Raw genomic sequence first — 27,568 nt, 5'->3', positions numbered from 1 at the left:
CAAGGATACAGCTGTATCACATTTTTTTTGTTAGTAAATCAACAATTGACAGAACATAATAGTAATACAAGGAAGCAAAGCATCCAAAGCATTTTGTATGCGTACGGACTAATACTTAGAATAAGGTATTGGCCCTGCCACATGCAACCACAACACAGTGGTGACAGCTTTTAACATATGTCAATGTATTGGTGGTGGGATTAAATGGATGCAATAGTGTTACAGATGAACTGTTCAATGATGAAAGATTATTAATAATGATACCAGATTGATTTGTATCCAAACAATTAACATTAAAGTTAAAACACCCATTAGTATTTGATCCATTGTAAATATTCTCTTCCATACATTTTACAGAATTACAAGCGGGTTGCTGAAGTGTGGATGGATGAATATAAAGAATATCTCTACAAACGTCGGCCTCACTATCGTAGCATTGATGCTGGAGACCTCACAGAACAGAAGGCAATTCGTGAAAAGCTGCAGTGCAAGCCATTCAAATGGTTTATGACTGAAGTTGCTTTTGATTTAGTGAAAGTTTACCCACCAGTTGAGCCTCCAGATTTTGCAAGTGGAAAGGTTTGATTATATGTTCTGTTTCAACATTGTATTGTTATCATTGGTTTTAGTAATCATGTGGTTATATCAAGAGGTGAGAAGGTAAAGCAAACAATTTGAGTGGTTGTAATATACTAAAGCTTTAAAAAGTAAACTTTTCTTGATGGTTGGTCTGGTAACTTGACAAGTAAAAGAAAATTGTTCGGTGGAGTAATGAAAACTAAGTGTTCTTTAAATGCAGAAATGAGTTTGAATGGGAAGATAAATTTACCAGGAGAGTTGCCTTACTGTATGGTTATTATTAATTCTTCAAATGCATTGGTTAGACACTGCTTCTGATAGATAGGAAATTTCTCCATGGTTCTCCACACTTTTTTACATATTACTGTACTATAATATTCAGGAATCATCATCACAAATAGTTTTTGTCCCCTTTCTCCATGTCCTTGGTGACTCTACAGGTCTTTGTCCTGTTACTTCTATATCTATGTACAGTGGTCCCCCCCGTATTCGCGGGGGATGCGTACCAGACCCCCTGTAAATAGTTAGAACCCGCGAATGTTTGGAACCCCTATAAAAATGCTAAAACAGCCTATTTTGTTAGTTAAAACTTAAGAAAAACCACTAAAAATGTTCATACTTGGTTTTTTAATAGTTTTATCACAAAAATTGCATTTTATGATGAAATTGATAAATAAAACCAGGAATTTGTGGATATTTCTCATAGAAAAACACCGCAAATGTGCGAATTTTCCGCGAATAATGCGGGGAAACGTTCCCGAGAGAAATCCGCGAATGTGTGAGTCCGCGAATCCGGAGAATGCGAATACAGGGGCTCCACTGTACTGCTATTCTGATCATGTTTGAGGTCTCTTTTTTTTTTCCAGCCCATTGATACTACAAGTTTCCATTAATCCATAATACTGTATGAATATTCCACTGTATTGTTTTTTTGTATGGTGTTTATACGTTGCATGGAACCAGTGGTTATTCAGCAACAGGACCAACGGCTTTACGTGAACTTCCAAACCACGTCGAGAGTGAATTTCTATCACCAGAAATACACATCTTGCACCCCTCAATGGAATGGCCGAGAATTAAACTCGCTGCCACCGAGGTGGCACGCCAACACCATACCGACCACGCCACCAAGGCGCTTGCATCATGCTATTGTCACACCATTTCAAAATCTTCTTTTTCCATGTCACTGCCTATGATTCTGCTATACAATGTAAATATATCTTTGCTCTCTCTGCTTATTTACAGAAACTCTCATGACTATAACATTTACTTATCTACCACCCAAATTGGACCCAACAAAGACACTTATTTTCAATATTCAACAATGAAAAGCATTCTCGCTGAAAGCAAAGATTTTTTGCTTAATAACATTGTAACTTTTCTAAATAAAACAGGTTTTTAAATGAAGTATAATTTTTTTTTTTTTTTAGGATGAATTGCTAATAACCATCCCAAGGAGGGTCTATATAAGACTCAGAGGCCTGGAAAACTAATCCTACTTATTATTATTATCACGGAAATATTAATACAAATCAAGATGAAGTGTATGGCACTGGTTGGGGAAAGATTGATATTTTATATGGTATGAGGTTAAGGGATATTCTGAAAGTATGACTGTGTGTAGATTATTGACAATCATATTACGTACTACTATAGTAATTATAATGTAAATTATTTTGTTACTTACAGATCCAGAGCGTAGCAAACCCAGACTTGTGTGTTGATTCTCGCTACAAGCGCCATGGAGAAAGGTTTGGCCTTCAGGAGTGCAGTAGGGGAGGAGAGCAGAGCTACCACTTAACTTGGCACAAAGATATTCGTCCGGGAAAAAGGCCATTGTGCTGGGATGTTTCTAGTGGTGATACGCAGTCTCCAGTTTTACTTTACAACTGTCACGGAATGGGTGGCAACCAGCTGTGGAGATATGATCCGGTAAGTTTAAGCTGTTTATACGTACATACAGTATTGTAAACAAAGCTATGTGTTATTTCTTTTTGCTAATTTTAGATGCTTTTATATTGGGCTTAGTCCAAAGCAAAGGGAATATAAAACAGGAAAATTAAGCACATAGAAGAAACTGTTCGCTCTTTAAGAAGCATGTTCAAGTGAATAAGTTTTACGTTGTGCGATAAGTTTTAGTTAAAGTCGTCTTCGTCTTCCTTTTTTAAAAAAATGTTTCATAATGGTTGACTCTAATAACATTTTATGATTAAATACATTTCATCCTACTAAAGGCTAGTCTCAAGGGGTGGTATAACTTTTTGCAGTTTTTGGGGTTGTTCGTCACCTTCAAGCACCTGCTGCGTAAGTCTTAGAACAAGTGTAGTACTGTGTTTACCTTGATCCAGTGTGTTTTTTTTTTCCTACTTCATTTTGATGTCTTCCTGTTGGCAAATATATATTGATGTTACTGACAAAAATTATTCTGCATTATATTTTTTTACAGTTTGGTTTTGAGAAAAAAATGTGTTTTATGATTTCTTTGTGTAATTTTAAGAAGATACAGTAAGCAATCAAAATACTACACAATGAAATTAAGTGTTAATGGTTGTCAAATATATTATAATACTGTACATCATATAGGCACACAATGATTATTTTGCATTTACAGCAACCGCAGTTCCTTGAGAAGATCTGTAGAAACGTTACTCTACAAGCACTAATCTTTTACGTACATGGATTATGTCGAATTGAAGTTAGTGCTAATGAAAGAGGCTTGATGATATTGTACATACTATATCCACGTTGCAGTGCATGTTCGTAACAGATAGTCTTGGGGATTAGATAACTGAAATTGATGTCGTGACGTGCTCTTGTGGTGAAATTTTTCTAAATCGTACAAAAAGTCTCATGTCAAACAAAATAGAGTTCACTTATAAGACTATTATGTTTTGTCTCATGCATTTATAATGAACAAGTATAAAATATGTCGTATATATAGGAAACACATTAAGAATTAACACATAAAATGCATTGCATGGAAATGAAAAAAAGTAAGAACGGAGAATAAAATAAAAAAATTGGTAAAAACAGAAATAAAATCAAGAAACAAATAGTTTCAAAATCAGCTGTGTAAAGTATATCAGAAAGCAGCAAGTAGCTATTGTTAGTAATATAATTCTAAATTGATCCTTTTTTTTTTTAAGTAGACTAGTGGTCTTGTTTGTAAGGACATGAACTACTGTTGTCAAATCAATTTAGTACTCCTATTTTTATATACAATTTTAGACCTAATTCATCATTTGTATCAGTGGGGATAACAGACTTCATCTTGGAAATTTACATAGTAGTTGCTCAGATGTTTAATATACAGTTTAAGCAGAGAACTCATCGAATATAAGGATTTTATCTTGAGAACAGCCTTTAACTATGTATCTAATGTCCCTTTTTCCGTCAGAATATTAATTTTCTTTATAGGAAATCTCCTTCATTTGCTTCATAGTGAACTCGAGATATATTTAATTATTGGGTGGCTTTAGTATCACGGCAGTTTTGACAACTCCATTCAGTTTTGAATAAGTAGGGCACTACTGACTTTTTCCTTTTCTTTGTAGAATATGAAGGAGGCTCTTCTTTGAATACTTTCTTTTGACTTGGTTTACAACCACTCTGAAGTCTGATACTGCAGACTTATCATCTTGAATTTGGTTCTTTGTTACAATATCTTTTCAGAAGGTTGGATTTTAATTTAGTAATGTGTATAAACCAGATTAGCACAAGCTATCTCAGATACATTATGTTTTGCATTCTAAGTAGAGTAATTTGGGACATTTTTTTAGTGTAGCAAGGAGTTTCAGAGTTAGATAAAGTAGAATATGAAGGAAACACTAAGTTACATGTATGTACACTATAAACAGAGAAAGGGAAATATGTTTAAATATTAAGTTTTCAGTTTTATATTACCTTTAATGTCTTTTGCTCCTTACAGTCTTGGCATGTGACATAAACATGTCTTACATGTTGATTTTGGTATGGTTATAAACTTGTTCACTTGATTGCTGACTGTTGTTTATACAAAGAGCAGCACATTCTTTTATGCATACACTTTACTTTGGAATGCAGGCAGAAATCAAGCCTAATGTTAATATTGTCATTGTGGTGAAGTGGTGCAGTTACAGACCTTGTTCATCTGCTTGTGCATAGGTTGACGGAGTTTAAAGTTACTTTTGGTTCTTTTTTTTTTCTCTAAAGCTTTGCCATTTCATTTCCCTATACTTAGCCTAATTAACACATTTCTTTGGATGAATGTCAGTGTTTTGTCTTTTATTTACTATCTGTAATGGATGGCCCCTTGAGTGTTATTTGTTTGTTTCCGATATGAGTTAATGTAAATCTGGCTCGTTATTGTAATATATACCTATACATAATTAAGAGAAAATTTCCTCTCTTTGTTTTGCCTGTTGTAAAAAGTTACAGAACGTGTCAAAACTACTGGTGATTTGAATAGAAAAGCTATGCAAAAAAGTGTGTTAGACTACTGGCAAATCAGGTTATCTTATATTATAAAATGTAAGCCTTATAATTTTTCTGTAACACCAGTAGTCTGTAAGTATTAAACTCCATGTTAGGCTTTAATTTATCTCACTTATATGGAATTAATTAAGTTATCTTAGTGAGCTTTAGGACAGTAATGATGTACCTACGGTTGGGGGGTTGTCATCTTGACTTTCTATTTATATAACCATGTTTTTGACAGAATGGTTTCACTAATTCTTGTAATAAGAGGAAAAACTTTAAGTGCATCAGATACGTATTTATGCACTTGAATGAATGGGAGATTTTAAACAAGTGTGACTACAAAATGTTAAGATTCATGGCAGAAATACACGGGGAAAATTGCTTTACAAATGGCTTGATAGTAGGCAGATATTTTTTAAGCTTAGATGTTTTCATCAGAAAAGTAGTGAGGCATGTACAAACAAGAGGGTCCAAACAATTGATATGCAAATATATAACTGAGATAAACTCAGACTTACAGCAAAAGTGTGGAAGGGATTAAAAACTCATTACATGTCTAACCACATTTTGGAGAAATCTGGAGGAAAAGAAAGTGACATTGAACCTTGTAAATTAGTGCTCTGTGTGGAAAGACATCAAAATTTTTAGAACAATATTAAATAACATTTGAAAGTTGTATAGTATTAGTATTTATAATTACTTATCCTTCCCCCCACAAGTTGCAGTTCAAAGGCAAAATTGCATATTATATTCTCAGGCAGCTAGACTCTTTCACAGAGAGTTGTCAAGCAACATTTACTGGCATTGCCAGGAACCAGTTACAGTTCTGAAAGTTGCTTTTTTTTATTTTCTTTGACCTGTCTCTAGAGGTAAATGAATATACATTATTCTATGAAGCCAAAGTCTACACAGCCTCCAGACTTCCCTAGAGCAGAAGAGCTCTGGCTTCCACCTGTCTTGTGTATGCATTGAGGTTCCTTAATACCTTTGTTGGTGGAACTGGATACTGATTGTGTGCAGAGCTTGATTACGAACTTTGGAGGTCCTCATTGTCAATCCTGGTTCTTTTCTAGTTTGATCACTAGTCATATGTTTATGTGTATGTATGTCTCTATGTATGTTTATCTATGGTCATTTGTGTCTGAAGTAAAGCTACTGAATTTGAATTAAACACCAGGACTAAGTTCCACAGTGGAAGTTCCAAACATGAGTGGAGCCTCTCTTTCAGAAATCTTCTTTGAAGGTTTTGAGAGAGAAACTGCATTTCTTCTTGCCCTCTACTTGCAGGATGAATTAACTTGGTGCAATATAGAATAGTTAAATGATTCTAAAAACTGGGATACCATGAGTTTTTCATGTGCTAGGATTCTCATCATCATCATCATCCTCATTTTCTTAACCAATCCTCCTCTGCCCGATAGGCATTAATCTTTGATACTAATACCTGCTTACCTGCCCCTATGCCTCACTTTTAAGCTGAACATCAATATTTTCTATTTCTTTGAATGGGTTAACGGAATGAGAAGTGCAAACTAATGCTAGTTGTACTTCTGTCAGTTAACAGTGTCACTGGTCCAGCACCTCTGCACAAAGTACTTTCTGGGTAAGGGTCTTGGGTACTGAAGCCACCCCACCTAAACCATTGTATCGTAAAAATAGAATAGAATTTTTTTATTCTATCAGAAATTATAAAGAATGATTTGACTTACCAAAAATGACCTGCCTCCCTACCCCTCTTTGTTACAGCTGGTTCTCTGTGCACATATTAGTCATGTTCACCTGTACAGGCACTGAGGGAAGTAGGAATGCTTATTCAATTAAGTGGTTGTGCTACAACAGACTAAGGCAATCATAAAATAATGTATTTTTATATGAAATTTAGTTTTATTTTCAAAATTTATTTTTGTATACTGCAATATGTATTATTTAACTTTCATAACATTTATCTGTATAATTTAAGTGTATTGTTTCCCTTTGATGTAGGAGAATTTCCAGAATACTTGGTTGGAAAGGCCACATTTTATATTAGATTTTTTTTCAGGAAAAACAATGGCTTATTCATGGTGGGAATCCCCGATGCCTTGACTGCAACCCAGGGAATAAGGAGATTTATGTGTCTTCTTGTGATCCAGAGAAGAAATCACAGAAGTGGATCTTTGAAAAGTATGATGCTGAACGTCTAGCAAATTGGGACTCTGCTGGGCCTAACCTATAGATTATGATGTGGATTTTTTTTCCTAAAGCTGAGTGGTCATCAGATTTATGTAAATCATGTCATTTGAAAATGATTGTGATGATATAATCACTGTAGGAATTGCTAAAAGTATTTGCTTGGGAAGTTGCCAGAAATGCACTAAGAGATGAAATATTTTTTTTAAGATCTCACCACATTATAAACAAGAAATAGCATGTGATGGTGATGAATGATAACGTATTTTCATGAAGCTCACTATATTGAGCTACAAAAACAGAGTTGTGAATACTTTGATACTTTGACAGTCATTCAAAATATTTTCACGATAGGGCATTACTGCCATTCAGCAGAGTCCTTACATAAAATGCCCTCTAGTCCTCTTATCTTTTTATAGGGTTGCAATTGATGAACATTTCATTTAGTCTTCAAATATGCTAATCATAATGTATATTAGAAGGTGCTTAAGCGACTTTGTTACAGTAATGGCTTGAAAACTGAAAATTCCCTAGAGTGCATTATTCTAGGGCAGACTTCGCACCTAGGTAGAATATGTGTGAAAGTTCAGTCTAATTTTTTGTAGTTATGTGTGAATTGTTGCAAAGTGATATAGTGGATTTAACTATTTATTTTTACCATTTTTACTTCAGTATTTGAAGTTGCTCTTCACAGATATGTCATATCTTTTGTGGTGGCTATTCTCACAGTTTTTGTTGTTGTAAATGGCAGATAGAAACTGCTGGTGTAGATCCTTTTTGGATGTGCATTTTAATGATTAAGGAGCTATGATTTTGTCTTCAATTTGCATCAGAATTTTGTTGCTGCATTTGAAGACAGACTAAACATTGCTTTTTAGTAGATAAATGTGTAGGGTCTAATTGAAACGGTTGAAAATACTGTAGCTTTTAGAATGGTGCACAGTATATATATTTTTTAAGTGATATTTTTTATGGAATTTTCTTAGTAATCAACAAGGATTTAGGATTGCATAATAAAACAAGTTTTCCAGATATTTAGGATAGTCAAATCATCATCATCATCATCATCATCATTGCCTCCAATAATATCATGCGATGCAAAGGGCCTTTATGAATTTGCAGACTTGGGATTGCATATCAAAATGTAATTTCCCAGATATGTACAATGCATAATAGGAAGTTCCTTTCTTAGATTATATATATATATATATATACGTATATATATATATATATATATATATATTTGACTGCATAATAGAATTTTTCCAGGCATTTACACATGTCTGATATAAACAATCAATTTCCTTATGTAGGACTGCATAATATTCTAAATACTGTAGTTTCCTTTTATTAGTGAAGGACTCCCAAGAAATAATTGTGTGATCTTTGATACCAAATTTCAGGCAAGAAAAGGTAATGTATGACTTTTGATGTTGAATAACCAACCAGTGTGCAGTTTAGTATGTTGAATTAGTTTCAGGGAAATAGTATAATGCAGTATTATTGCTGTGCAGTACAGTATTTGTAATTTCTCTCTATGAAGGTAGTGGCCATTCATTAAAATAAAATATTACGATAGTATAAAACAGGAGAAAAATCTTAATTTTTTCCAGTGGTAACTCTTGTCTGTGGAGTTTGTTAGTTAAGAAACGTACATTCCTTATATAGTATAAGCAGGATTTTAACTTTTTGAACAAGTTTTTTACCAGTTCTTTCATGCATGGCAGTGGAATTTTCTTTACATATATTCTGCTAAAACATTTACATCTGCATAATATATATATTTGATTCACCTGGCAGGGCTTTGGCTCCTTTTCCTCTTAATACCGAAACGTTGGTGGATTTATAGATACTTTTGAGATCTCAGTAGAAATATGATTCACATGTTATTCCATCAGTAGTTTTCTGGGAATTTTCCCTATTTAAAACATTCCCTTAATTTAAATCGCATGTGGGTTAGTTGCATTGAAGGCAGATTTTATATCACTCCTTGAAGCAAAATGAAGATCTCTTGCAACCTTTAACCTGACCCTCCCTGTGGTATTAGGAATATCTTGAACCTTAAAGATGTCATTTACCAAGACTTTGCTGTCCTTGTGGAGAAGTGAGTTCATGTTAGAAGACCTTTCAAGTCTATTTAATATGATGCTACTTATGAAATGGCAAGTTAGTTGTGTGAATTTGTAGATGTTCTGCTCCCTTTTTCTGCATTTATGACTTATTCTATTGTAATTCCAATATCCATTTATTAGTTTGAGATAGCAAAATGGAACTTGACTTTTCCTATCAAATTTGTATAAGATACATGTCTGAAATATTTCTTTAGTGTGCAGCTCAGCTTTTTGCAGTAGTATATGTATTCTTTTAAGATTTGAATTTCAGCTAGGTTTAACTTTGGTGTATGTTATATGATTTATATGTTTTTACTAGGAGAGTCCAGATATTTTTTCATGCTAGGATTAATAAAATTACACAACAGGTACAGTTACATTCCTTTTTGTATACGGGTTGCCTGTGGCCATAAGTATTGCATTGTTACATAGGTCTTAGTGAAGCACAGATATGGCCTTAGCCTTAAGATAGTGGTTCATGTACTATGTTAGCTATTCACATAGCAGAAATGATTAATCATTCAGTTATAAGGCATGCTAATGATGATGAAGGCCTACTTATAACTCGTAATACAAACCAAATATGGTGAAATCTAAATACAATTACCAGTATGTCAGAAAAAGACCCTTAATGTACACGATTACTGTGGGTTTAGAGAGGTCTCTCAACACTATAGCATCCATAAATTAGTCAGGGAGTTATCTTTTAAGTCTCCTTGAAGCACTTTGAACACATATCTTCAAGTAGAGCTTCATGATGGCTGAATTCGTGAGACAGAACGCAGTGTATCCCGATCTAAGGGCTTGGCATATTAACTGCTTTGTTTACCACTTCAGATGTAAAATCGGCAAGAAAACTGAAGATACAGTTTTGTTAAAACTTCAGACACATAGTGCTCAATAATGCCACACCTGGGAACTCTAGAAAAGGGGGAGGAGCTTCAAAATCATTCGTGTTTGTTGCTTTTTAGATTTCCATAAGTTTACACCATAGAGATTTGGTTAAGTCCCATAATCATTTATACTTGAATGAGGTAACAGGCTCTATATTAATTATTAAAAGTTGGTTTGGTAACGTTAGTTCAGAGCAGAATATTGATCATCCTTTTTTGAAACCTACTGTGAAACCTTAAAAGTAATGTTTGACACTAAACTGACGTAAAATTCATGTGTAATTGAAGGCAGATCTTAAAATATGAGAGAAAATTTTTTAAAATTTAGGCAATGCCTGTGGAAATCGTGAGGAACAATACCGTAAATAATGAAATATTATGATGAGAGAGAGAGAGAGAGAGAGAGAGAGAGAGAGAGAGAGAGAGAGAGAGAGAGAATGTAAGCATGTAAGCATAGGTCTATCTATAGAGATACTTAATTCATTATATTTTGAGAGACTGAGTGATAATATTTTTTTCAAATATGTTTTAAAAGGAGAGAGAGAGAGAGAGAGAGAGAGAGAGAGAGAGAGAGAGAGAGAGAGAGAGAGAGAGAGAGAGATGAGAGAGAGAGGGGGGAGAGCGCGCAAATCTGCTTATGTGAAAGCATAGGCCTATTTATATCTACTTAATTTCATTATATTTTCTTTGGGAGATTGAGTGATGTATATTTTTAAAGTATGTTTTAGAAGTAGAGAAGGAGAGAGAGAGAGAGAGAGAGAGAGATGAAGAGAGAGAGACGAGAGAGAAGAAGAGAGGAGAGAGAGGAGAGAGAGAGAATTATAGTATTGGTGATGGACTTGCGATGAGGAAAGGCAGAAGAAAGAACGGTGAGTCAGTGCACAGATACCTGGGAAACAGTGATATGGCTGCTGAGATCATGCTGCACTATGCCAGATAAAATTTGAAAGGACGATGAATAGTATTCAAGTTAATTCTTTAAGAAATTCATACTGTAATCTTGACTTCATTCGACAATTACCGTAACATTCAAAGATTGTAAAAAGCCGTAGAAAATTTCAACCACAGGCTACAGTCATTCGTGTTCTCATGATAAAATCTGTAGGCCTACTTTTGAAAATCTGTTTCCATTCACAAAAATAGTTGTGTTAATTAAAAATATTCATTACCACAAATAATAGTATCTATTGCACAGGCAATAAAAAGTTTTATATCGTGCAATAAATACTGATGTGTTGGGAGATCTTTCAGCCTCGCGGCAAAGTAATGCAGCCATGTAGGCTAACTACGAAAACTCCTTGTAATGAGAGCATAGCATAGCCAGAAAATCTTTGAGCTGACAGGGCACTTTAACCTTGATAAAGATTTCTTTTTATTGACAGTAGCTTTGTAAACAGCAACTAGCATTTGATCTACGTAAACGTCAAAGTAATCAAAGTGTGAAAGCTGTTGCATAAGCCAGTATCCAGTGACTTGAGCTTTCCTGCTCAAAGTTCTTGGGCTCCTGCTCACATCATAGAAAACGCTCTTGCAGATTTAACTAGATTTGCTCAACCTATTGTAGCCGTTGCAACATTGACTGCCATTGACGTCAGCCAACTTTAAATGCTTTGGAATACAAAAAAATTTGTAGAAACTAAGATAATTACGACCACCACTTACGGTGATCCAATAATATTCCCATTCATGAAGGAAAATGGGTAGATATTGTCGTCGTGATATGTAGTACTTCAATCAGAAATTCACAGTCTATCTTCCATATCTCTATTAACGAATTCATCTGAACAGTTTTGTTTTGCAGCTTCAACTTATTGGATATAATTTGCATTGTATTTTTATAATCTAGAGTAAATGTAGCAAGATTACGTCTTTTCAGTAAAAACAAATGGGAAATTCAGTGAACGAAAGCTAATGAAAACTGTATCCTCACTTTTCCTGCTGATTGTACATATTTATATTTAGTGCTAAGTGAGGAAGAGATAAAGGTGTATATACTTTGAATAGGTCCATCTTACTTTGAAATAGTATGGTAAGTGCCATGTTTAAGTTGACATTTTTCATGTGCAGTATTTTCCCATGACACATATTTCCGTCTTTGTGCCTGAAGCTTGTTCTCTAATGCTTTTGTGGTTGTAAATCACTAATGTAAATGAAGGTGTTTTGATTTTTAAGGGTTTCACTTGTGCTTTTATGATAGTGCACTGGGACTGACTGATTAGCACATCTAATGTTTTGTATCATGGGTGCCATTTTATCTTGTCAAGGAGTATGTTTAATCAGTTGTCTGAAGCCAGAACATTCCAGTCATAATTGTAGTTTAGTTGTTGTAGTTCCGTTGTTGTTCAAATCAAACAAATGGTAAGTTTGTGAGATCGTATTTTGTAGTTTCTGTTTGTGTATTAGGCCTGATGTTTGAAAATAGTTTTAAATATGTTGGGGTATTATTACTTTGCTCTGCATCTTGTGTTTCTTTCAAACGGTGCTGATTCTAAACAATTCTTTGGTTGTATCACTTACAGGTAATTTTGCAGGTTAAATAATTTGGTAAATTCAGACTAAGTTTAGCTTTATCAGTAATGCTAAATGTGTCATTGCAAGCTCTATGGGTCTGAAATTTTTTGAATGCTCATATAGCATGGTTTACCAGTAACTTGCAAAACTTGAAGTATATGAAAAATAGATATTAAATTTCACAAACATTAGTGGAAACTTGTTATTGCTTTTAAGATTTTGGTGATGCATTATGTGACAAGCCTTACATTATGAAAGGCAGAAAAGAATGTGTTATAGTGAACACAGATTGTATCTGAATCGACTTTCTCTGAACTTTGCATGAAGTCATCATATTAGCTTTTCTTTTGTTATGTCCGAAGTGTTGTGTGGATAATTTTGGAAAGAGAGGAAAGGTGTCTATAAAATGGTTCTTTGGTCCTTTTAAGACCAACTCATTGAAATGAGTGGCGTCCAATTCTACCTCATTGTCATGTTGTAGATAATGGAACTGAAGGTGTAACAAAATCAATGCAAATGATTAGGAATTGGAAATTCTTTTGGGGCAATGTTCTCTCTAAGCTGTAGTGAACCTCAACTCCTCAAGGCAGGGAGAGTAGATAATTAAATTCGCGGTGGAAGATTTTGTATCACCAGCATTGAGCAGCAGTGGCAAAGTAAACTTTTGCTATTTGATAAGCCTGAAGCTACTCAGTGGTTGCCACTTGCAGCTTAATCATAATTTGTATGTAAGACCTAAAAACAGCAGCTTAATGTAATAATAATCTTTATTTTTAGGAATAATAATTTTTTTAATTTATGAGACAAGGGAAGCTTGGTGTAGCACAAAATTTAATTTTCATTAAAGGTACAGTAAAACTTCTATGCTGAATTGAGGTTAGTACGTACTTTGTGTTTTAAATTAATGAAGTTTAAATCTAATTTTAACTGTATCTATAACTGGCTGACTGTAATCTGAGTTTGAGGGAAATGTCTAGTCAGGACTTTTATTCATACAAAATATCTTTAGTGATATCCATTCAACTTGATGAAATATACATTCAGTTACAAAAATGGAGTTATACTTTGGGCATTTCTTTGATCCTTGACTTAAAATGGGAGGAATAATTTTCTTGGCTGTTGATTTATAATATTTGTGACATTTTCCTTTTAAGGAAAATATTGATGAATACGTAAGTCAAAACTTTTAGGCTGGAAAGGCCATTTTGCTTTCAGTATCATATATTTATGACAATATTTACCAGTGTGTGCACTCTGCAAAGCTGTATCTTCACTTTCACATGCAGCATTTGTATGTGTTCTCTTTGTTATAGTTATGATATACTATGCATGCTGTTTTCATTTTCAAATATAGCTCTGGCATAATAATTATATTTATGTTTGAAATACATTTTATAGATGTAATTTTCATGGCTTGAAGGATTACATTTTTTTTGTTAAGTATATTGTAATTGTTTTGTTGGACTGTCAACTTACTTGGAAAAATTTATTTGATGGAAATTAATTCAGATATATAATGGAATATTTCGTAATAGTAAAATATGTATATAAGATTCTAGGGCCAAATCTGTGAAAATTTAATTTTCAGTTTGTCCTGTTAGATTATTCTTTTATAAACAGTAACACATATTAAGTGAAAGTGTCACGAAACTAGCAAAATATAACATCTTTTGGCTAATTGTATTTGAGGTATGGTATAGATTAACGTTTTCAGATGGCTTGTTTGACAGAATAGTAATAAATACGGAAAGGAGCAGGAAGAATACCTTTAGTAATGCTCAGAAAATGATGGAGAAAATGTGTAGAATGGTTGATTAACTTGACCAGATAGGAATATCACATCCAACATGGTGATGGGAAATCTAATGCAAAAATTTTGATGATGAAAGATGAGTTATGAGTACTATTTAAGTTGGTTTCATACCAATCATGAGCAGACATGTGCACAAGTCTGTGGCAAATTAATTTGAGAAGGCATGTCTGTTTCTGTGGAGAAACTTTTCTTTGCATAGCTGGGGGTAAAAGCTTAGAGTAATTGTTGTATGATATGGTAATTGAAAATTATTCAAGATTTTATCCTATAATATGTATTCTTTCTTACATATAAGTCAGTAATTATTATAAGTACGTATGAAATCATTTAATTAGACCACCGAGTCATTATACTCTTAGGGGTTGCCTGAAAGATTCATTCTTAAATGATATATAAATTGAAGTGGGGTGAAGTTAAGAATTTGAACAATTATGTACAGAGAGACTATACTCTGTTTTTTTTCCATCTGTCCATCTGCCCGTGGTGTTTGTGCATGGCAATACTGTGTCCCGGGCTTTATATAATAATAATATCCTATTTCGAATATTAACGGTATAATTCGCATACAGTAAATTATGAAAACACTTTTCAGTTGCAAATGTACACCCAGATATCCTTTTATTTACCTAAAATTTAGACATAGCGTAACTATTTGAAGCCCGGGACGCAGTGTTACCATGTGCGACCACCACAGGCGGATGGACAGATGGAAAAAAACAGAGTATAGGTAAATTGAAAGGATGAAAAGTACATAAAGGACAAAAGCAGTGCAGCTTAGAATCAAACTGATGCTTCAAAGAAGCTCTAGCACCATTTAAGAGTATGGTACTTATACAGGCTAGACTATGCAATACTTCCACCGTTTTGTAATTAACCATTTCATGTTTTGTTTGTTATGTTTTAAAGGATTTCCATTAAATAGTTGAATATGGATTAATAAGGGGAAATCTTGCATTTTTCTTTTTCTCATATCTCCTTGTTATATGTGCTACTTTGCTATTGGACTTTATTGTTTGATTAAATACATTTTCAGATATACATTAATTAAATTCAGAAGTTTTTCAAGCTTCATACTGACTTGTTCAGTCAAAGATTTTTTAAAACTTGCTTCAACTTTAGTCATAAGAGGAACCCAAGCCAAACTTTGGAATTGCTCATTTAGTGATGTTTCACCTGGCATAGGCAGTAACATATAAAATCTGGTTGCCAGTTAAGGCAGTATTTTATGCATTCAGCCATATACTTGTGGCGATGTAGCCCTGATACTCTTGAGTCTACTTAAGTTTTAATTTTACAGTCTTAGGGTGTGTATTTTAGATTTAACCATGATATTCACAGGAAGATAGTAGACTACTAAGGTTTTCTGGTAGTACTAGTTTTTAAATTATTTTTATCCAAAGGTGATTTTAGTCATACTGTATTAGTTTTGCTGAACACACATGGTCATCTTTTAGTTTATATCGGTGACAACCACATGCTTTACAGTAGTACTATTTGTAACGCAATATTTTTCCATAAATATATGGGACTTATGCAAGAACATGAGACAATCTTTGTATTAGTATGATGTTTTTAAGCCTGAGACTACGATATCTTTGGAAGAAAAAATTTCATGTTATTACTGAGAAGACTGCTTTTTAGGTGTCTGAGAATCCAGATATGTAATTCAAGGAAGCAATGCCCCTCTACATTAGGTGGTAGTTTTTGAAAGAGGTGCACCATTAAAACATCAACATCATGAAAATAGTGTCAGTTTGTCATGCAGTATTAGTTTTTATGGAGTTTGCTTTGATTAAGTATCAGGTATTTTAAAGTCTGCTAAGAAATTGTCCATGAAATGGATGGTTAAGATAATATTAAAATGTGTTTGTGTCAAGAAAGATGCTTCTAAGCATCAGAGTAGCTGTAAGAGCAGCAAGTAACTGTATGACAATCACTTATTGTGGTATGGTGGCATAGGATTTGACTGATTTGATTAGTTCTCTTTAATGTATGGTCATAAACACCAGTGGTTTTGGAGATAAGAATAAGTGAGTAATTTAACGCATGAGGAATCTCGTAGACCATCAACTGCACACATCTGGCTTGATGGTGGTTTAGGAAGCTAAATTTTTCATCTTCCAAAAACCAAGCTGTTAAAATGAGAGACACTTTATTGCATTAGCCTATAGAGAAGTGCAGACTGTCCACAAAAATTTTTACCTCTAATCTAGATTGAGTGTCCCATCTAGAAATCTGTTTTAATTAATGCAAATAATAGGGCATATCAGTTTCATGTCTGGACGAAAACATTTCTGAAGAGAATCTCATCTCCATTTTGTTTATTTGTCTTTAGAAACAAGTTTACCTGGAAGCCAGCTCTAGTCTTCCTAGCACTTGGTAATAACACCACTTGGTGAGCAATTTCAGTTTGGAAGTACAGTAGCTTATTTCAAGTCTTCAATTTAAAGTTGATGCATGTTGCATGCCATGGGTTGTGTTCCTAAGAGGATTAAAACAAGGCCTTGTTTTGTTTTGTCAACATATCAAGATATTACTGAATATTGTGTCATGTTTAGTTGTAGTACCCAACATGAGGAACTTTTGCTTACTTTAGTTATGGTAATTTTTCACCAACATACATAAGGTCATTTTGTCCATCAACAAGACAGGGTTTTGCAGGTAGTTTATTGTACACATTTACACATCATATCTCATCATTATAGAAACAGATGTTAGTAACTGTCCTGTGAACAAGTCCGTCCAGTGATCGTAAGATGCTAATGTTAGTCATGCTGTAATTAAGTGTTTGAGTGCTTTTTGAGATTTGATTATAAGTGAAAATATGCGAAAGCATTAATGCACTCTTGCTTGGATGCTACTGTATAAGCTTTCATTTAGTGAGAGTAAATTTAGTGGAATGTACATGAATAAAGCAAAAGCAATGTTAAGAATTACACAGTCCTCATGCTTAGTATATACCATAATAGAATAGTTGCTAGCAAGATATTTGATTTTACTTATAGACACAAACATGACAGCAGGGTTCCTCAGTAAGTTATTGATGGATACAATGGTTAGATTTTGTAGATTGAATGGAAAATTGTGTTGTGAACTTGAATAAAGTTGATTTTCATTAATGGCTTTTTATTCCCTTTCGTTATCAAAAGTGACAAGTAAAATTTTGAAATTTTAATGATCTTGTTGAACATCCTCTCAATAGTGATGATCCCTACGCTTGAAATATTTATTCTTACATTCAAGACGTGGACCTATGGAAAATGGGATCATGTATTTTATATTCTAGAATTGGCAAGTTCTTGTTCCTTGTCAATTTTTATTATTGATAATGTGAAAATAATAGTATTTTTCAGTGGTAATGAATGTAAAGAATTTTAAACAAATCGGTTCTGGAAATATATTTTCAGAACCTCCATTTTATATTAGTGGTCCCCCAACCCCCTTCTTTGCGGGGGATGTATACCAAACCCCCGCGAATAGTTGGAACCCCTATACAAATGCTTAAAGCCTATTTTGTTAGTTAAAACTCCAGGAAAGCCCTCTAAAATTGTTTATACCTTTTTTTTAATAGTTTTATCGCAAAATGTGCATTTTATGATGAAATTGATAAAAAAAAGAATCTGTGAACATTTCTCATAGAAAAATACCGCGATTAGGCGAATTTCCAGCGAATAATGGGTAGGTATGGTCCATAGAGAAATTGGCGAATGCACGAGACCGCAAATCCGGAGAAGGCGAATATGGACGTCCCACAGTAATCATATCCAAAACTTGTAAAAATCTGTAATTTAATAAGAGCTAAACTATTACTAATAAAAGAAATCCTTTAGGTCAGCCCTGTAAGAGCTAAATAATTTGCTAAGCAGTCTGGTTAAACTAATCTATAATAATAATCCAAGGTATTTTAGCTTATACAACATACACCAGCAGAAATACCTCATAGTGAGGTAGTGCCGTCAGTGCACCCATGGGTTACACTGTAGGCTTTACTAAAGGTTCATCGCAGTGTCTCTTCAGCCCCTGCCTGCAACCCCTGTCATCCCTTAAAAACTTCATACTCGGAAATATGGCACAGAAGGTGGAGAAATTGCGACCCAAGACCCTGAATATTCGAGTTAGGATCTCTTACATTTGCACTGAATTGTATGGTCTGGATTCAGTTCAATATTGCATAAAAATGGAATAGTAATAAAAATAGTCTCATAAGAGTTCATAAAAAAAGCAAGAACACTCAGTTTTGCAACAATGTGTTCACTAGCAATTTGAGTAAATAAATTAATATAAAATAACTTTTACTAATAATTGTTCAGTTCACTTCCACAGTTCCTATTCAATATATATGAATGTTTGCCTGAACTGCAGCTTGGATTTTCGTTAAGTACTAACAATATACATAGCTACACCGCTCGTGCAATACATAATGTCTATTGGTATTGAGTCTCCTTTGCTACTACGTACATACAACATTACCCTTTAGTAACACTTGAGCTCTCTCTCTCTCTCTCTCTCTCTCTCTCTCTCTCTCTCTCTCTCTCTCTCTCTCTCTCTCTTTCCTAAACTGCTACGTACTGATAGTTATTGGAATGTAGAAACTGGCAAAAAATATAAGTGAGTAACTTATACACAGAATAATTAACAATAATAATATTTCTATTCAAGTCCATGACATTATCTGCTGGGATTATGTTTAATTCAGACTCTGAATCGGTCTATATACTTGTTTTCGTCACCAAGCAAGCTCAGAAAAAAAAATACAAAGTTCCTTTTCATTTACTTTTGATTGTCTACATGAACAGTTTGTGATTTTGTCCTTATTGGACGCCACAGACGGAGAAGGAACGGTTCGTCAACTGTAACAAGTAAATGGAAAAGGAAACGTGAACTATGTTACCTTTTAAAAAAAAAAAATCTTAGAAGCTTGCCAAAGACGTGTAGACCGACTGAGTGTCTCAATAAAAAGATAGTCTCGGCAAATAATGCCACTGACTTCAGTCGAAATGGCATTAGAAGGAAACTATGCTTATATATCAAGCAATTATGTAATAACACTAACGAAGAACGTCAGCATAAACTTTGTGCCTATATGCAAATATTGAAACTGCCATTTTAGCCTAGTGTAGTACGATTTCTGATTGTGGAAGGTATTAAAATTATCTAAGGGACCCGTACTACACCCACAGTTGAACTAACCGTTGACCTGATAGTTATGTTAACTGCAGTCTTCAGTCGATAGCTATCGAACAACCCAAAGGTAGGTTCGTAACACGTTGACGTTCCTGGGTGTCATGTGGTTATCACGTGATTGTTTCTGCCGTCATTCCGTTGTCAAACAAGATTAGTTGATTGTGAGTTATCTGGCGTCACAAATTGTCAAAAAATATATGCTTTTTATAGCTAGCTTATGGCTGAGATGAAGTTGAATAGGCCTAGTAGACAATAGTAGATATATTGAAAGTTTACCTATAGTTCATGCCTAATACGTTGCGTAAGCCTATGAAAGTGGTCCAGAAAATTAGTAATTATTTGTTAGTCTAAGTTTAAGAGTTAATACACATGGTGAAACCAGACACTAATGTGACAAAAGCAGGCACATATACAGGCATATATAGACTCCACTCCGTCAGCCCAGCTCATTAACGCCTATGCAAGGCGAGACAGAACTGCAGTTAACATAACTGTCATTGCTACTGACAGTTTGACCGAGTGTGCAAGGGATCCCAGCTTTTAACTTCATGACAGCCAAAAGGGTATTCTACATCAACACCTATACTACCCGAGGTCCGTTACACCTCATTATCTGTCATATACCGTAAAATATGCCCCTAGGGCGTTGTCGTCTTCATATCTGTCCCTGGGGCGTTATAATTAACGACCTGCCAAGTGCCATTGGATCTTTCAATCTGTCAAAGTTGCTCTGTAACCATTACCTACCGGAGTGGTTTGAAGTATTAGTCTAAGGCTTATTCACCGGTCGTAGTGGCTTTTATGATATAACGTAATATTTGCTAAAGATCAATACTGTAGTACTTAAAAACCTGCTTTATGATGAGGTAACGGCCAGCAACTGGGATGCACTACATTTCTGAATTGAGTTTCTCGCTACATATCGAATTTCAATTTAAAAGTAATTCGGTAGTACCTACGCTACGTAGGTACACTACTACATGTAAAATTCCACCGACTTGACCTATGCGAAGGGGAAAGGTTGCGAAGAGGAATCCCGAATAAAGATGAGCACATACGGGAGTAAAAAGGTTTTCCAAAGCTAGTGTACTCTCAAACGTAGTGGCAGGCAATCTGACATTAATAGTCCGGTTCAAAATTAGAGTTTATCAGCCACAACTGAGCGCTAGACGATTGTTCTTCCTATCCGCTCTTTAAGTAGCACTATACTCGTTTTTTTTTCATCTGTCCATCCACCTGTGGTGTTTTTGTATGGTAACACTGCGTCCCGGGCTTTAGATAGTTACGCTATGTGTAAGTTTTAGGTTAATAAAAGGATATCTGGGTATACATTTGCAACTGAAAAGTGTTTTAATAATTTACTGTTTGCGAATTACACCGTTAATATTCGAAATAGGATATCATTATAATCGTTGAATGTAAGCTGAATATAACTATCTAAAGCCCGAGACGCAGTGTTACCATACAAAAACACCACAGGCGGATGGACAGATGGAAAAAAACAGCGTATAGTTTTCCATTATCTTACATCAACTTCCTAATACTCTTTTTGCCCAACTATATTCTGTTTTTTTTTTTTTTTTTTTTTTTTTTTTTTTTTTTTTTTTTTTTTTTTTATCTGTCCATCCGCCTATGGTGTTTGCGCATGGCAACACTGCGTTTTCCGGGCTTTAAATATCCTATTTCGAATATTATTAACGGTGTTAATTCGCATACAGTGAATTCTTAAAACACGTTTCATTTGAAAATGTACACCCAGATATCCTTTTATTTACATAAAACTTACACATAGCGTAACTATTTAAAGCCCGGGACGCAGTGTTACCATGCGAAAACACTACAGGCGGATGGACAGATGGAAAAAAAACAGAGTATATAATTAACTACACTACTTTACTACGGTATTTTATAGCCGATTTCTCTCTCTCTCTCTCTTGTCTCTCTCTCTCTCTCTTCTCTCTCTCTCTCTCTCTCTTTGTTAGTTCTTATAAGATATATAACAGCCTGGAATGGATTACATATCATCAGATTCAGCCTTCTGTCGTGAAATCTTGCAGATGAAACGTCTCATTTGATTCAGCCTAATTGTACGTATATATATATATTATATATAATATATATATAATATATTTATATATATATATTATATATATTATATATACCCTTTAATAGCAAGCTATATTTAAATATTTGGATACGCTTTGTGCTTTTGTATACATCCGGAGTTGTCCTCTCACCTCAACCCCTCTCCCCAATCCCCCTCCCTCTCTTTTCTTCTAGAAAGTTTGGTTGGCATGGCAACTGACCCGCTCCTTGTGATGCATATATAGGCTTGTCAAGCTGACGTTTTTCTCCAGAGATTAAACCCTATTTTTTTTACAAAAGAATAATTTCCAATGTTATTTCTCAGACTAATATAATCCGCACTGTTGGCAAAAGTTACCTGAAATCTTGGAAATGAAAAAAAAAATAATAGATAATCCGTGAGTTATAGCAACGGGACAAACTGTACAACACTAATCCGTTATATCAACTGCTTCTCTGCGAATTGATACGGATAAGATTTTGAGCCTCAGTTCTTGGTAAGTGGAAGATTCTTTTAATCCGGAATGAATGCAAGTTGATGAAAGTTTCCAGGGGAAAAAAATTATTGGATGATTAATTACAGGTCTGTCTGCACAATGGTTTTTCAATAGAGCTCTTTGACAACAGCCTGTGTCAAAAGTTCAAAACGGTTTTGTTGGAAAATACCGCTCCATTAATCGGTAAAAAAAAAAAATATATATATTTTTTATGTATTCATTCGTTTGAGGAAGAAAGAGAATAAGGACTGGCTGCATTTCTTTTCTTGAAGATTTACATGTGGACTGAATTTTTCTGGAAAATTAACACACATGCTCAGAATTTTTTCTTGATACACGTGTAGTAAGTTTTTCTTGAAAATTAATACACGAGTGGCCAGCTTTCCTTGAAAATTAACACACATGCTCAGAATTTTTCTTGAAAATTGATACACGTGCAGTCAGTTTTTCTTGAAAATTAACTCACGTGCAAAGAGTTTTTCTTAAAAATTAACGCACGTGCTCAGAATTTTTTAAATTGAAAATTAACACACGTGCTCAGAATTTTTTAAATTGAAAATTAACACACATGCTCAGAATTTTTCTTGAAAATTAATACTCGTGTGCTAAGTTTTTCTTAGCACACGAGTCAGCTTTTCTTGAAAATTAACACATGCTCAGAATTTTTTCTTGATAATTAATACACGCGTAGTAAATTTTTCTTGAAAATTAATACACGACTGGTCAGCTTTTCTTGAAAATTAACACACATGCTCAGAATTTTTCTTGAAAATTGATACACGTGCAGTCAGTTTTTCTTGAAAATTAACTCACGTGCAAAGAGTTTTTCTTGAAAATTAACGCACGTGCTCAGAATTTTTTAAATTGAAAATTAACACACGTGTTCAAAATTTTTCTTGAAAATTAATACTCGTGTGCTAAGTTTTTCTTGAAAATTAACAAACGTGCTCAGATTTTTTTTCTTGAAAATTAACACACGTGCTCAGAATTTTTTTCATTGAAAATTAACACATGTGCTTAGAATTTTTTCTTGATAATTAATACACACGTGGTCAGTTTTTCTTGAAAATTAATGCACGTGTGTTTAATTTTTCTTGAAAATTTATACATGCGTGCTCAGTTTTTCTTGAAAATTCATACACGTGTGGTCAGTTTTTCTTGAAAAATAATACAAGTTTAATTTTTCTTGAAAATTAATACGCACTTGCTCAGTTTTTCTTGAAAATTAATACACGTGTGGTCAGTTTTTCTTGAAAATTAATACATAGTGCTCAGTTTTTCTTGAAAATTTATACACATGCGCATAATTTTTTCTAGAAAATTAATATGCAAGTGCTCAGTTTTTCTTGAAAATTAACACACATGCTCTGAGTTTTTCTTAAAAATTAACATATGTGCTCAGAATTTTTCTTGAAAATCAATACACGTGTGCTCAATTTTTCTTGAAAATCAATACACACATGCTAAGAATTTTTCTTGAAAATTAACACACTCGCAATTAATTTTTATTGAAAACTAATACACGTGCACTGAACAGTTCATTGGCTTCTGCATTTTTATTATTTGCATATGTATTCATCCATTTATTTCTATATTTAATAGTGCTCTTTTGAACAAGAACTGACCACTGTTATTCAGAAGCCACATTGAATGGCAACATTGTTTCAGTCCTCTTGTGTACATTCAAAGGCTCCAGGGATTCCATGTAATTATACGAGAGATTTAATTAATGAAAATGAACCGTGTGATTATAAAACAAAATTTTTGAAAATTACTTTGCTATTACACACGAGGAAAAAATAAATTTAATGAGAATTACTTTGATGTTACACAACCTTTAACTGCAAAAAAATAATAAATCAAATCAAATAAAAAAAACAGAAAAAACGTAATTTTCAGTCGCAAGAGTAAAAGAAATCCAGGTAAAAAAAAAAGCTCAGAAAAAATCACAGGAAAAAGAAGTCACATTAACTTGAATGAAAGTGACACTTTTCATAGCCAAAATTGTGACTTTATTCTGTGATTTTTTTCCTAGACAAGAATGTGCCTATTTTCCTGACTTCCTTCCTAGCCAAAATTATGACTTTTCTTTTCTGTGACTTGCTTTCCTGTAACTTTTTTCCTAGCCAAAATTGTGACTTATTTTTTCTGTGACTTGTTTTCATGTGACTTTCTTCCCAAGCCAAAATTGTGACTTTTTCTGTGAATATTTTTCCTATGATTTGTTTTGCTGCGACTTTTTTCCCTGGCAGAAATTTTGACTTTTTTTTTCTATGATTTGTTTTCTTGTGACTTTTTTCCCTAGCCAAAATTGTGACCTTTTATTTGAATATTTTGCCAATGATTTGTTTTCTTGTGACTTTTTTCCTAGCCAACATTGTGACATGAAGAAAAAAAAACTTGAATTAAGAAAAAAGGATGAGACACAAGTAGCGATTATTGAGAGAAAAACAAATGATTTACGACATCGGTACGTACGTATGTAAGTCTATAGTGGTCTCCCATCAGTTCGACCGATCTTTTTTTTTAACTTAAAATTGATACATTTCTAAATTAAAAAAAAAAAAGAATCATATTCATTATCAAAACGTGTAATTCATAAGGGAGCGAATTGCCTCATTAACTCATGATCATGTATGTGTATGTATGTGTGTATGTATGTATGTATGTATGCAGTGGTCTCCCATTACATACATGCATAAATATATACATTAAATTTCGACCAACGTTACCTTGCTGCAAATACAATTTCAATTACAAAAAATTAACAAATATACACATTATTATTATTATTATTATTATACTTATTATTATTATTATTATTATTATTATTATTATTATTATTATTATTATACGGAAATAAATCACCTCATAAACCTACGTACTCATAAAGATTGTATATAAACAACAACACCACCATCATCTACAACGCCAGCTATGTAGGCTATGTAGTATAGGTCTTTCGACCCAGAGAACCAGATCGCTCCCCCCAAGAGAAATTCTGTGTAGTAACTACATGGCTGGAGAATTGCCGAGCGCTGGGTATAAATTTAGCGTCTTGTCTCAGCCCTTAAAATTAGCCGCCGCGAACTTCGCATAGCTGGCGGGACCACCATCACCCCTTTCGGAGACGTGCATCATGCACGCACGTACGTGTGCACGTTTCTGGCGTACTTATTTTTGGGTTCGACCAGAGTCTCTTAAGTGTTGTTTTCAATTGCGTTCGAAGACAAAAAGGAAAAAAAAAATTGACGATTTCGGTATGTGATTTTTATTGACGATCTTTTCATCGCTGCTGTTTTCCTGGAGAGAGAGAGAGAGAGAGAGAGAGAGAGAGAGAGAGAGAGAGAGAGAGATAAAACCTCATTGTATATTTTGATAATACTATAAGTCAAAGCTGTATTTTTTAATAATAAAAGTTTAGGTTAGACATATTTTCCAGCTGAAATCAACATCCCAACAGAACTCTTCCTGCTATAGTGCTATGCAATGCTACAACGAATTCCGGAAAATGACGTGGCGAAGGTATTTCAAATTCTGCGCATTTCAAAATGTTTGGCTGTCACGGGGCCAAATGAAGAGGCTAACATTAATTAACGCGAAAAACAACAGATTGTTGCGTCTTCAGTAAACCCTATGACTCCAACAAATGAAAGACGCAAGGCGTTTCCGTATCATTCCATGTATGACACGTGCGATCTGTGTAAAATAAACTGCAATTTCTTAACTATCAAAAAATCTAAAACGAGAAAATGTAAAGCAACGCAGTTTAATTCACGAAATCAGGACGCAAATGCAACATTAACAGCAATCATTTTTAGACGGTTAGGAACACCAAGGACGAAACCCAACAAACAACTGAAATTCAAGCGTCATGAGATATGCTCATGTCCCAAACACCTTCTCACGCTGACAGATGCATGCGTGGGTGCCATCTGCCCATCTCCAGAGGTGCAACCTTGTTGCAGGAGGCATCAATTGCATGATTCATAGCCTGACATAATGCAGCAGCCACGCGAGAACGTGCCAAATGCCTTTTACTTCTTCTCCTTCTCCTTCTTCTTCTTCTTCTCCCTCTCTCTCGGGGGCCACACAAAACAAACGCCGTGATTTATTTGGACCAAAAGAGCTTACATACTCAGTGGTCCACATTTAGACGTGATTCATCTCCCTCCTTTGATGGCCGACGCGACGGACGGGCTTGAATTGTAAACAAGAAGAAGGTCTGTTAAATTTATTGTTTTTCAGGCTCTGGAGTCTTGAGAATTTCAAAGCGCTCGAAGAAACCTTGCGTCATGGTTTTGTCCGTCTGTTTGTGTACTTTGTGCGATTGTTAATGTGAGGTTGGGGACTACAACACTCCTCTTTGTCTGTCAGTCTGTGTCAGAGTTTGGGCTACAATCACTGGCCGATACAGAAAAATTTCATGGCGGGTTGCGGCCAGCAATTTTCATATTATACATACATACATAGTATAGATACTAATATATATATGTATATACATACACACACATATATATATATATATTTATATATGATATATATATATATACATATATAATATATATATATATATATATACACATATACTATATATATATATATATATATATATATATACTATATATATATATATATATATATATGTGTGTGTGTGTGTGTGTGTGTGTGTGTGTGTGTGTGTGTGTGTGTGTGTGTGTGTGTGTGCTATTTTTACTGTTGTTTTTTTTCTCAAAATTTTATTATTATTTCTATAACAGATTTTTAAAGTTTTTCCCATATCTATATTTCTCATTTATACTATTTTTAACAATATTATTTTGTCATTATTTTTCATTTTGGGGGGCCGGGCACGTGCCCAGGTGCCCCGTCCCCCATCCCCTTGGATCCGCTATTTGGCTACAATAGCAGCCTTAACTCTAACAAGGATGGCAGTCTGTCTCACCGTAAAGTGGAATATTTATCTACGATGCACGCTACTCGACAGATGATATGGTCCCCTAACTACTTCTTGGACCAGTGAACTAAAACTTTTACTTAAAAAGAAAAAAAAAACTCATGAGAAATTTCTAAGAACCTCCCAAGTTTCATGACAGTATTTTGATCAAACTTCCATGACCCAAAAGATCGTCAACAGACCTTTTCAGCTCCCTCGGCTCAGTGTAAAGTTAATCACTCTAGAAAATGAAGAGGAATCACGATTCTCAGCTGCCATTAAACTGCGTTTTCTCATGGACTGCCTTGTAAAATATCACCTTTTGATCTCGG

General features: G+C 34.2%; 1 protein-coding gene and 1 long non-coding RNA gene across 7 annotated transcripts in view; one reads left to right on the top strand and one right to left on the bottom strand.

The window, feature by feature from the left end:
* The window catches only part of LOC135200359 (putative polypeptide N-acetylgalactosaminyltransferase 10), a 33,257-nt gene extending 22,452 nt beyond the window's left edge, over positions 1-10,805 (top strand). For all 4 annotated transcript variants that reach the window (XM_064228962.1, XM_064228960.1, XM_064228959.1 and 1 more), the window contains exons 9-11: positions 358-579; positions 2,269-2,511; positions 7,079-10,805. In XM_064228962.1, coding sequence (XP_064085032.1) covers positions 358-579; positions 2,269-2,511; positions 7,079-7,252 — 639 coding nt within the window. In that variant the 3' untranslated portion in view covers positions 7,253-10,805. The remainder of the gene's footprint in view (positions 1-357; positions 580-2,268; positions 2,512-7,078) is intronic.
* Positions 1-27,568, bottom strand: part of LOC135200362 (uncharacterized) — a 218,663-nt gene that overhangs the window by 61,788 nt on the left and 129,307 nt on the right. For all 3 annotated transcript variants that reach the window (XR_010311271.1, XR_010311272.1, XR_010311270.1), the window contains one exon: positions 2,267-2,493. This is a non-coding gene — a long non-coding RNA (uncharacterized LOC135200362). The remainder of the gene's footprint in view (positions 1-2,266; positions 2,494-27,568) is intronic.

Source organism: Macrobrachium nipponense, chromosome 26, assembly GCF_015104395.2.
Source record: "Macrobrachium nipponense isolate FS-2020 chromosome 26, ASM1510439v2, whole genome shotgun sequence".
NCBI classification, from domain to species: Eukaryota; Metazoa; Arthropoda; class Malacostraca; order Decapoda; family Palaemonidae; genus Macrobrachium; species Macrobrachium nipponense.
Note: the sequence above shows the minus strand (reverse complement) of the source record. Positions and strands in the feature narration are given on the sequence as shown.